A 12,309-nucleotide genomic window follows, 5' to 3' on the forward strand; every position below is an offset into this window, starting at 1 on the left:
TTGGAACATTAGAGAAAAAAAGTGAGTTACGGGTGACGCAATATCTACACGTACACGTACAGGTCTTTGCTACACGTTCGATCATCTAGAACACTGTATTGACTAGAGTAACACACACCCCCCCCCCCCCCCTAGTAAGACTTCCACAAATCTGAGAAAAAAGGAGAGAATCTTAAAATAGGGCTCAATTTACAGAAGTTGTAAATAAAAAAGCCCTGTCTTAAAAGGAAGGAGGTCTTACTGACAAATGTTGTTCAAATTTGCTGCTGACTGTTGTGCTGTGTAATGTCTATATAGGTGATAGGCTTTAAAATCATAGTGGCACACAGGTACTACCGCCCTGATATGGCCCTTCGTGGTCGGCTGGGCGTTAAGCAAACAAACAAACAAACATAGGTACTCAGGTTATGGGCAGGTGAATAGAGGTAATAATATACTGTGGTAGCCTAGAGATGCCACGTTTATGGAGAAAGGGCGGTATTGATCCATTAAATGTGGAACCACAGGTGTCAACTTCAAGGAACAAGGGAGGTAATAACATTCTATGGAACCTGTTACCTTGATGGCAATGGTTATGCTGTTGATTGACTGAGCCATGAATTACTGCAGGGTTCAGACGGTCCGCAGGTGAAGGGAGGTAATAAAAGCTAATGAAACATGGTAGCGTAGATATGCCAAGTCTGTAGACTAAGGCAGTATTAATACATTTTGGAATCATAGGCACCAACTTCAGGGAACAAGGGAGGTAATTTTCAGAGCACAGCATCGACAACCCTGCACTCCTCTCATGAGGGAACTTCACTGGCTTCCTGTGTCTGAACGTATTAGGTGTAAAGCTGCCTGCTTCTGCTTCTATATCATCTCTGAATCGGCACCTGCCTATCTTTTGGAACTGGTCTCCCTCTACACTCCCTCTCGCACCCTTCGTTCTTCTGATGATGCTCGACTTCTCCGTCAAGGTCGCTATAAACGCACGTTTTCGTATTATGGCCCTCAGTTATGGAATTCACTCCCCTTTCAATTACGTCACTCTCCATCCATTTCATCTTTTAAGTCCAATTTGAAAACTCACTTGTTCCAACAACATTACGGATAGTTCCTTAGCATAGAGTCTGGGGATGTGAGATGTGCATGATGTGTTGTTTAAATCTGACAGTGATTGTATGAATTTTGTTTTCATGTATTGTTGTCACGCGCTTTGAACTTCTGATAAGGCGCTTTATAAATGCCCGTTATTATTATTATATCATAATAACATTCTATGGAACCTTGATAGCAAAGTTCTGCTGTTGATCGACTTAGCCATGAGTTGTTGCAGGGTTCAGGAGGTCCAGAGGTTAAGAGAGGTAATGATAAGTTTATGGATACATGATAGGTATCAACTTCAAAGAACAAGGGAGGTAATGACAACTTAGCCATGACTTGTTGCAGGGTTCTGAAGGTCCCCGAGGGTTGCTGGGACCGACAGGTCTGACTGGACTGCAGGGCTTGCCTGGCGCCCCTGGGCCGAAGGGAGAGCAGGGCGACTCCGGCAAAAAGGTCAGCGATATATTCAACTCTCTGTGTCCTTTTGTCCAAAATCAGACATCCTCTTTTGTTTTTGTTTTCATTGTGTGTGTGTTCCTCTCTCTCTCTTTATCTACATTTTCAACTTTCTGTGTGTTTTTTAGTCCATACATTAGACATTTCTTTGTTGGTGTGCCTACTTAGATCTCTGTTTCTCTGTCCAAAGATAGACCAATTGGTCCAAAGAGGACGTAAAACTAATCTTGTCAGTCTCTGTCCAAAGATAGACCAATTGGTCCAAAGAGGACGTAAAACTCATCTTGTCAGTCTCTGTCCAAATTAAGATAGACCAATTGGTCCAAAGAGGACGTAAAACTCATCTTGTCAGTCTCTGTCCAAAGATAGACCAATTGGTCCAAAGAGGACGTAAAACTCATCTTGTCAGTCTCTGTCCAAAGATAGACCAATTGGTCCAAAGAGGACGTAAAACTCATCTTGTCAGTCTCTGTCCAAATTAAGATAGACCAATTGGTCCAAAGAGGACGTAAAACTCATCTTGTCAGTCTCTGTCCAAAGATAGACCAATTGGTCTAAAGAGGACGTAAAACTCATCTTGTCAGTCTCTGTCCAAAGATAGACCAATTGGTCCAAAGAGGACGTAAAACTCATCTTGTCAGTCTCTGTCCAAATTAAGATAGACCAATTGGTCCAAAGAGGACGTAAAACTCATCTTGTCAGTCTCTGTCCAAAGATAGACCAATTGGTCTAAAGAGGACGTAAAACTCATCTTGTCAGTCTCTGTCCAAATTAAGATAGACCAATTGGTCCAAAGAGGACGTAAAACTCATCTTGTCAGTCTCTGTCCAAATTAAGATAGACCAATTGGTCCAAAGAGGACGTAAAACTCATCTTGTCAGTCTCTGTCCAAAGATAGACCAATTGGTCCAAAGAGGACGTAAAACTCATCTTGTCAGTCTCTGTCCAAAGATAGACCAATTGGTCCAAAGAGGACGTAAAACTCATCTTGTCAGTCTCTGTCCAAAGATAGACCAATTGGTCCAAAGAGGACGTAAAACTCATCTTGTCAGTCTCTGTCCAAAGATAGACCAATTGGTCCAAAGAGGACGTAAAACTCATCTTGTCAGTCTCTGTCCAAAGATAGACCAATTGGTCCAAAGAGGAGGTAAAACTCATCTCGTCAGTCTCTGTCCAAAGATAGACCAATTGGTCCAAAGAGGACGTAAAACTCATCTTGTCAGTCTCTGTCCAAAGATAGACCAATTGGTCCAAAGAGGACGTAAAACTCATCTTGTCAGTCTCTGTCCAAAGATAGACCAATTGGTCTAAAGAGGACGTAAAACTCATCTTGTCAGTCTCTGTCCAAAGATAGACCAATTGGTCCAAAGAGGACGTAAAACTCATCTTGTCAGTCTCTGTCTTCATCTATCTTTTCAAATGTTGGTGATCTTTTGTCTAACATATGACGTTCTCTATTGATGTGATTGTGTTTCTGTCTCTTTGTCTCTCTGTCTCTTTGTCTCTTTGTCTCTTTGTCTCTTTGCCTCTTTGCCTCTTTGTCTTCCTTTTTAGCTCCATCGACAAACAATAAAGGATAAGCTTATGGGAAATTTAATTATTGACAAAATGAAACAATCATCGGAACTTTGACCAATCAGCCTTTAGCGTGGACCAACCAGGTACTTCACAGATTAGAACTACTGTCAATATAACACTTACCTCGACAGTACTATTCTTGCACATTATCTATTATAGGCCGAAAAAATTGGACAAAACGCTGCGTGGGTACAATTATCTCCCATAACCATGCGCCACCGTGGATCCCAAGCACTGTCTGAGTGCTTCCCCCTTACAGGATGTAGGTGGCGCGTCCTCTTTCTTTTTTCGCGCGTGACAGTAGGCTGTGTTTCTGCTGCGCTCCCGGATTATTTTGGATTCTAGAGTCTTCTTTTCTGTGTGGATTACCACCTGTTGGATTTTTGTGTGTTATTCCACTTCTGGCTTGAGGCTACGTTGTTTTTCTTCCAACTTGTGCCTCCGTTGTTGTGTGGCGGACTCGGCGTGCCTACCGTCCTACTTCGTGGTGACCGGTCGTCTGCTTCTCGTTTCGCCTCATTCACTTGAGTATTGACCTAATTTTCTTTGAATTTTGTTAATTCTCGATTTTTTAAGGGTACGTACAGGGCGAGGTAGGATGTCTCGTCTTGTTTTGGGCTCTGGTTCTACGGAACCAGAGTCTGCCGGGGGCAACCCTTCTCCGGGCGCACAGCGTCATGTTTTGCGCACGGACAGGGGGACCTTTCGGCGCTCCGACTCTCCCTCCCCAAACGCTTTGCGTTTGCGGCGAGGGAGGGCGGAGAAAGCCTGTTTGAGCAAGCTCAATGCGAGCTTGCTCAAACAGGCTGGGCTTGAACCTGGGACTTCGGGCGGGGCTGCGCCGTCGAAGGTTCGGGGAAGGTCGAGGGGAAAGAAAAAGCGTCTTTCTCCTTCTCCTTCCGTGGAACACGCTTCCCCCCCTTCGACGCCGTTGTCCGGCCCTCAGTCTCAGGCTTCAGCTCCTCCCGGTTTCAAGCCTGGGGGGAAGGTTTCCTTCTCCTCCCTGGCTCGAATCCGGGGGCGGGTCGATTCCCAACCCTCTTTGGGGGTTGGTGAATCTGATCTAGGGGCTACGGGAGAGACTCAGGTTTCGACTTCTTTCTTTTCCGGTGCCTCTCCCGTGCCCTCCTCGGTTTCCACCGCTGTGGAAGCCAGGAGGGACACGGGTCCTCCTCTGAACTCCCTCGCTGGGTCGTCTACTGCTGTTTCGACAGTAGTCTCGGACTCATGGGGGGGGAGATCGGAGGAGATGACGGGGTCTATGAATTCCCTCCCCGCTGGGGTTGGGATGCGAATTGACCCCGTTCAGGGCGGTCCTGTGGGGGCAGGGGTTTCAGGCATCGTGCCTACGACCACTGCTACTACGGTTCCCTCTGACGTCCGTGTGACTGGTGGCTGTCCCTCTATGAAACGCTCCGGCCGACTAGTTACTGGACGTGGAGGTGTTCGACAGAACGTGGTACTTCTGTCGAATGGTCAGGGCGACGGGAACATTGTTTCTGTTGCTCAAACCGACACCTCCGACCGGACCGTCTTGACCCCACGCCATTCCTTAGCGTCTGGTGTTCGGGTGACGGATGGTCCGGACCAAGGGTCCGGAACGGTCCAGGCTTACGGGTCGGGATCGAACCGGACCCACGGGTCCCGACTGGACTTGACCTCCGGGTTTGGTCCGGACGGGACCCATGGTACGGGACCGTACCGGACCTTAGGGTCCGGTGCGGGACAGTACCTCTGGCCCTTGCCGGACCCCCGGACCTACGGGTCCGGATGGTACGGTACGGGACCAGTGGTCCGGTCGGGACCGGACCACCCGACCACCTCTGTTGGTCCGGGTGGTCTGGCACCGAACCGGGACACACCGGACCACCGGACCTACGGGTCCGGATGGTACGGTACGGGACCAGTGGTCCGGTCGGGACCGGACCACCCGACCACCTCTGTTGGTCCGGGTGGTCTGGCACCGAACCGGAACACACCGGACCACCGGACCTACGGGTCCGGATGGTACGGTGTTTCCACGTCCGGACCGAACCACCCGAACACTTTTGTGGGTACGGATGGTTCTGTGCCGAACGGGACCTCCGGATGGTACGGGACCGGACCGGACCACCGGACCGGACCGGACCACCGGAACACCGGACCACTCGACCGGACCGGACCGGACCACCGGAACACCGGACCACCCGACCGGACCGGATCGGCACCCCCGACCGGACCGGACCATTTCTTTTCTGATCAGACCCGATGGGTCCCTGTTCAGTCTATAAATGGCGGGGGTTCGTTGGCTGGACTGACCCAACAGTCGCAGGGTTTTTGTTGTTCTCTCCCTTCGGCTGCTGGAGACGTTTCGTCTTTGGGGCAGGGGTCTTCGCGGCCTCTTGCTTCAGTGGGCGTTTCGTCACAGTCTACTTCATCACTTTCGGCTCCTCCCCCTCAAGCTTCCTACACTCCTGCTGTTGAGGAGTTGTCGGGAAGTGAAGAGGAGAGTGAGTCAGAGGACGATGGGGAGGAGGATCAGGGTCGCCCTGAGGTTAACACTGATCCTCTACCCTTGCCGGTTTCTGATGGAACTTCCGAAGCTATGCTTCGTACTTTCCAACAGTACATGACAGACATCACGCGGCGTCTTGACGCCACGGATGCCTCTCTTAAGCGTCTGTCGTCTAGTGTTCCCAACCCTTCGGTTGACACACAGGACGTGGAGTCTGAGGACGAGAGGCAGGAGGCTCTCCCTCGCACAGCTAGAAGGACGTTTGAACAGTTTCAGGACGTCCTTCCCTCCGACGCCCTCTCGTCCTTGGAGTCCGCTTCGGCCCGGGCGCGGGAGGCACACGCCGCGTCTGCCGGCGGCTCGTTTTATGAACGATCCGGCCGCCAGCAATTCGCGTTCCACCCTAGTCTTAGTGCCACGGTGGAAGCGGCAGCACATCGCCTGAGGAGTACAGATTCACGTGCGAACGCGACCTATGTTCCTCGGGAGGACGCGGATTCAGTGCCGTGCTTTCCTTCGGGAGGCGCACCTCCACTGTTTCCTCGTGTCCAATCTGTTTCGTCCCTCCCTTTTCCCTTTGACTCTCGAACTCTCCCTTTCCAGACTTCGAGTGTTCAGGGTGGGGCTGACGGTGATGTGTTCGTTGGGGAGGTGCCTTCGGTCAAGAAGGTGGAACTGAGCTCTGCTTCGTTCCACAATCTTGAGGCCACCGTTTCTTCCATTGTCGAGGCCCAATCACAGGCCTTGACATGGATGAGCACGCTGTCCACACTGTTGGACCCTCCCGATCGGGCAGAGTCCGATTCCACTCGGGTCCTTGACACGGTTCGAGTGGATCGGGCTTTGCATGCCGTGCGATCGTGCGTGACGACTGCGGCAGAATTGGCCATTGGAACACGGGTCCACTTGTTGGCCCTGTTCCGTGATCATTTTCTGGCTACTTCTTTAGTGCCTCCGGATATGAGGAAGAGTCTGAGGAACACGTTTCCTCAGCCTTCTTCCCTTTTTCATCCGGGCACTGTCCGTTCTGTGGTGGAGTCCACACGCCAGAGGAACACTGATTCTCTGATGGTTGGCCTCGCTGCTTCGGCGACGTCGGCGGGGAGTAAGAGAAGTGCTACAGTCACCTCCAGCTCCCAGCCTCAGAAGAAGAAGAAGAAGAAGCCAGTTTCACTGCCTCCTTCTTCCTCCTCTCAGGCGCCTGTCGCGTTCCCCCCTGCGGCCCCGGCTTCTCGTGCTCCCAAGCGTAAGAAGAAGGGTGCTCAGACAGGTAAGGGTAAGCAGCACCACCAGGGGGGTGGTCGCAAGCCTGCGCCTGCCCGCCAGCAGAATTTTCAGTGAGTCCCGGCCCTACGTTGACGCCCCCTCAAGTTGCCCCTCTTTCGTCCGTCGGTTCCCTTTTTCGGGCCCGCGACATGTGGGGCAGACTGGTCTCCAACCAGTTTATCTTGAGGGTGGTGGGGTCGGGGTTTTCTCTACCGCTGTCGTCACAACCTCCATTGTCCGCTCTACCTTTGACGTTCCCCCCTCCTCGAGACCCTGCCAGATGGCAGGCTCTTCAAGACGAGGTGAACTCGTTGGTCGAGAAGAAGGCTGTCTACCCCCTTTCTCAGCCTTCTCCGGGGTTCTACTCCCGCCTGTTCACCGTCCCCAAAAAGGACGGCAGGTTCAGGCCGGTGTTGGACCTCTCCACCTTGAACTTGTACCTTCGCAGGTGCAAGTTCAAGATGGAAACCCCTTCGTCGGTCCGGTTGGCCATCCGGCCAAACGATTGGGCCACGTCTGTGGACCTCCAGGATGCTTACTTCCACATCCTGGTGGCCCCGGGGTACCGACATCTGCTCCGGTTTGTTTGGGAGGGCACAGTGTTCGAGTTTCGGGCCCTCCCATTCGGCCTGTCCTTGGCCCCGCTGATTTTTACAAAGGTGGTCAAGGAGCTGGCGGCGTTGGTCAGAGCTCAGGGTGTGCGTCTGCGTCAATATTTGGACGATTGGCTCACCCTGGCCCAGTCTCGCGATCAATGCCTCCAACACACCCGGCAGGTCCTGGAACGGACCCATGCTTTGGGGTTCCAGATACAGTGGCACAAGTCAGACCTCGTGCCAGCCCAGCAGTTTTGCTACTTGGGGATGGCGTTCGACACAGTGCTTTACACTGTGTCTCCCTCCCCGGACAGAATCCTCTCCCTGAGGCGAAAGATCCTCTCCATTCAGGCTTGCCGCGCTGTTCCTCACAGGCGGCTGGCGGAACTGTTGGGTTCCATGGAGTCTGTCGCTCTGCTGCTGCCCCTTGCAAGGCTACACAAACGTCCCCTGCAACGGGCAGTAGCAGATCGGACTTCCAGGCCTCTCGATTACACCGAGTTGGTCCAGATCGGGCCTTGGTTTCACGAGGCTGTAGTCCAATGGCTGGACCCGATCTGGCTCAACTCTGCGGTGCCTATCCAACCGAGACGGCCGTCTCTCTTCCTGTACACCGACGCTTCTACGCGGGGTTGGGGGGCCCACCTGGACCTGCACGAGGCCCAGGGGGTCTGGACCCAGGAGGAGTCCCTCCTACACATCAACTTTCTAGAGTTGGAGGCGGTTCGTCGGGCTCTGCTGGAGTTTCGCCTCCTGATTCGGGATCAGGATGTGTTGGTCCACGGGGACAACACCACATGCCTAGCTTACCTTCGCCACCAGGGGGGCACCAATTCTCGGTCCCTCTCCCTGTTAGCGGAGGAGATTCTGCTCTGGTGCCAGACCAATCAGGTCCGGATGTCAGTCCAATTCGTTCCGGGGAAACTGAACGCCCTGGCCGACATTCTCAGTCGGGGCGATCAGGTTCTCCCCACAGAATGGACCATCGCTCACAACGTTCTACGGCGTCTGTGGGCAAGGTGGGACCGTCCTCTGATCGATCTGTTCGCAACTCGATTCAGCGCTCGGCTTCCCAGGTACGTCAGCCCCTTTCGAGACACGAATGCGTTCCACGTGGACGCATTCACTCTCTCGTGGAGGCTCCTCGATGCTTACGCCTATCCCCCGACATCTCTGATTCCGAGGGTACTGGCAAAGTATCTGCAGGAACGGCCAAGACTGATTTTGGTCGCGCCTTACTGGCCAACAGCTCCGTGGTTTCCAGATCTTCGCGGTCTCACCCACGTAGACCCTCTACCTCTGAATCTGGACGGGGGAAGTCTGCTCCAGCCTCGATCAGGCCTCCCTCATCCACGTCCAGAGAGTCTGTGCTTGACCGCATGGCTCTTGTGCGCTCCAAACTGCTTGCACTAGGATTGCACAAGAGTTCAGTAGAGTTTTCCTTGAACGCTAAGAGGCGATCAACTAATCAGCTCTATGACTTACGCTGGAGAGCTTGGGCCTCCTTCGCCTTGTCCAAGGGGATAAAGCCGCTTTATCCCTCAACACAGGACTTGGCCAACTTCCTGGTGGAAGTGTATCAAAAGAAGAGTCTTTCTTCTAAGACTCTTCTTGGATACAAATCTGCCATCACTTCCACGATTGCGGCTGCTACTGGTCGCAGACCTGAACACTTGATCAGTTCCTCCCTCATTGCTAATGTCCTTTCGGGTATTAGCAATGCAGCGGTGTCTAAACCTCGGGTTTCATTTCCCAAGTGGGATGTCTTCCTGGTTCTCAAACTCCTGCGTAGCAAGGAGTTTGAACCCCTGGCAGGCATTAGTATCAAGTTCCTGACTTTTAAGACTGTGTTCCTCATCGCTTTAGCCACTTGCCGTAGACTCAGTGGTATTCAAGCTTTGAGTGGCCTGGAATTTGACATTGAGTTCACCACACATCAGGTGACGTTGGCTTTCCTACCAGACTTTCGAGCCAAGAATCAGAATGCCTCGGAGTTGTCCAAACCAGTAGTCATTCAAGCCTTGGCTCCCACTCTTGAACATGATGACCCTGATCGCTTCCTCTGCCCAGTACGTGCCCTTAGAGTGTACCTGGATAGAACATGTAGCTTTCGGTCTTCTAAGCGGTCACTGTTTGTCTCGCTTAATCCGAAGTACCAATCGGATATTTCTAGACAAACTTTAGCTCGTTGGCTGACCTTGCTTATCAAACAGGCTTATGTTCATGCTCAAGTGGATGTGGTCCCTGACATCAGGGCACACGAGATTCGGGCTATCGGCTCCTCGTTGGCGCACGTGCGGGGTGCCTCGCTCCAAAGCATAATGGCGGTCGCGTTCTGGAAGACTCCAGCCACGTTTATTAACCACTATATGCGAGACTTTTCCAGTCTCAGGCTTGACCAGTCGTATGGCATTGCCAAAGCAGTGGTTGCCAGCATGGTCACGTCAGTCTAAGGTATTTTTCTTGGGTATATTTTCTTTTACAGTAGTACTGTTCGAAAATTGCCTGGGTATCTTAATCCTTGGATTTAAGTGATTTTGATTAAGGAGTTTAATACTCTACATATCACCCTCACACCACTCTGGTATTCTGTGCAAGAATAGTACTGTCGAGGTAAGTGTTATATTGACTGTAAGGCTTCTTTTTAAGCCTACTGTCTATATGATACTTACCGAGACAGTACTATTAGAGTTTCCCTCCCGCCTCCCCTCTTGATATGTTATGGGCTTTTTGAGGGTCTGCAGCTCATAAAGAAAGAGGACGCGCCACCTACATCCTGTAAGGGGGAAGCACTCAGACAGTGCTTGGGATCCACGGTGGCGCATGGTTATGGGAGATAATTGTACCCACGCAGCGTTTTGTCCAATTTTTTCGGCCTATAATAGATAATGTGCAAGAATAGTACTGTCTCGGTAAGTATCATATAGACAGTAGGCTTAAAAAGAAGCCTTACATTTCATGTCAAGGTTAAGTCTGGCACATTGAAATGTTTCTTTCATCTTTTAAGACAGCCAAAAATGAATAGATGGATTTATAAATTGATAAATAATGTGTGATATATTGGCAGTTCACATCTGCGATGACCCACAATTTTAATTTCTGTCCTGTTTGTTGTGAGTGCTGATCAGGGAATGTCTGACAGATACATGTGTTACAATTGTTACAGGGCCCACCCGGTCCACCCGGTCCGTTGGGCAACTCTGGTCAACCTGGTCCATCCGTGAGTATTCATTTGAGCCATGCTCATTGAGTCAGTGAGAGTGAATTAGTTATCCTTTAGTCCATCCATGAGTGTTGATTTGAGCCATGCTCATTGAGTCAGTGAGAGTGAATTAGTTATCCTTTAGTTCATCCATGAGTGTTGATTTGAGCCATGCTGATAGAGTGTGTGAGAGTGAATTCATTATCCTTTAGACCATCTATGAGTGTTGATTTGAGCCATGCTCATTGAGTCAGTGAGAGTGAATTAGTTATCCTTTAGTCCATCCATGAGTGTTGATTTGAGCCATGCTCATTGAGTCAGTGAGAGTGAATTAATTATCCTTTAGTCCATCCATGAGTTGATTTGAGCCATGCTCATTGAGTCAGTGAGAGTGAATTAATTATCCTTTAGTCCATCCATGAGTGTTGATTTGAGCCATGCTCATTGAGTCAGTGAGAGTGAATTAGTTATCCTTTAATCCATCCATGAGTGTTGATTTGAGCCATGCTCATTGAGTCAGTGAGAGTGAATTAATTATCCTTTAGTCCATCCATGAGTATTCATTTGAGCCATGCTCATTGAGTCAGTGAGAGTGAATTAATTATCCTTTAATCCATCCATGAGTGTTGATTTGAGCCATGCAGATTGAGTGTGTGAGAAAGCGAGAGCTAGTGAATTAATTATCCTTTAGTCAAACAAGTAATTATTAAACTTGAAATTCTGAATTATTTCACTTGAGGTTTCACAGGGCTTGGCAGCTCCTGTGTTTCGTATTCAAATTATGTTCAGTTCCACTGAGTTGAGGATGATTTGTGTTTTTTAATAGGGGTTGGCTGTTCTGTGTTTCCCAATTCAAATTTTCAATTGAACTGAGTTGAGGATAATTTGTGGTTTTTTTATATGGGTTGGCTGTTCTGTGTTTTTGAAATCAAAATGTTCAGTTGTACTGAGTTGAGGACAATTTGTGTTTTTTCACAGGATTTGGTGGGTTTTTGATTTTTGTTTATTCAAACGTTGAATGGCGCTGAGTTGAGGATAATGTGTGTTTTCCACAGGGCCCCTCCGGTCTACCTGGCACACCCGGCCCCGAGGGACCCATGGGAATGAAGGGCGAGCAGGGACCGTCAGGCCCTCCCGGTATTCCTGGTGCTGACGCTGAGAGGGTGAGTCATTTTGCCTGTCTAAGGGTGATGAGTGGCTTTGACCTTTTCCCTGCCAGTCTTGTCATGTATCTCTAACGTGTTTGTTTGTTGGTGGTGTTGTTGTTTTGTGTGTGTTTTTTGGTGTTTTTTGGTGGGTTTTTTTATTTTATTTTTGGGGGGGGAGGGGAGGTGTGTGTGTGTGTGTTTGTGTTGAGGGATTGAAATGTGTCCAGAAACTTGTTTCACTGGAGTTAAGATTTGAGACATTGAAAGGATTTGTTATCTTTGGCTGTGCGTCACAAAAAGTTGAAACCATACTTGTGTGTTGACACAGGGCCCACCAGGTCCCCCAGGTTCCAAGGGCGAGGACGGTCGTCGTGGTCCATCTGGTATGCCCGGCCCTCAGGGCGTGCGCGGCACTGACGGTGAAAAGGGAGAACCTGTGAGTATTGGTCAAGTCTGTCTGTTTGTCTGTCTGTCTGTCTGTCT

The 12,309-nt window shown here is 50.3% G+C and overlaps 1 protein-coding gene across 1 annotated transcript in view; it reads left to right on the plus strand.

Annotated features, from left to right (window-relative positions):
* LOC138948537 (collagen alpha-1(XI) chain-like) overlaps positions 1-12,309 on the plus strand; it is a 43,219-nt gene that overhangs the window by 12,858 nt on the left and 18,052 nt on the right. The window contains exons 7-10 of the mRNA XM_070320091.1: positions 1,432-1,539; positions 10,643-10,696; positions 11,734-11,841; positions 12,155-12,262. Coding sequence (XP_070176192.1) covers positions 1,432-1,539; positions 10,643-10,696; positions 11,734-11,841; positions 12,155-12,262 — 378 coding nt within the window. The remainder of the gene's footprint in view (positions 1-1,431; positions 1,540-10,642; positions 10,697-11,733; positions 11,842-12,154; positions 12,263-12,309) is intronic.

This window comes from Littorina saxatilis, linkage group LG15 (assembly GCF_037325665.1).
Source record: "Littorina saxatilis isolate snail1 linkage group LG15, US_GU_Lsax_2.0, whole genome shotgun sequence".
Classification (NCBI taxonomy): Eukaryota; Metazoa; Mollusca; class Gastropoda; order Littorinimorpha; family Littorinidae; genus Littorina; species Littorina saxatilis.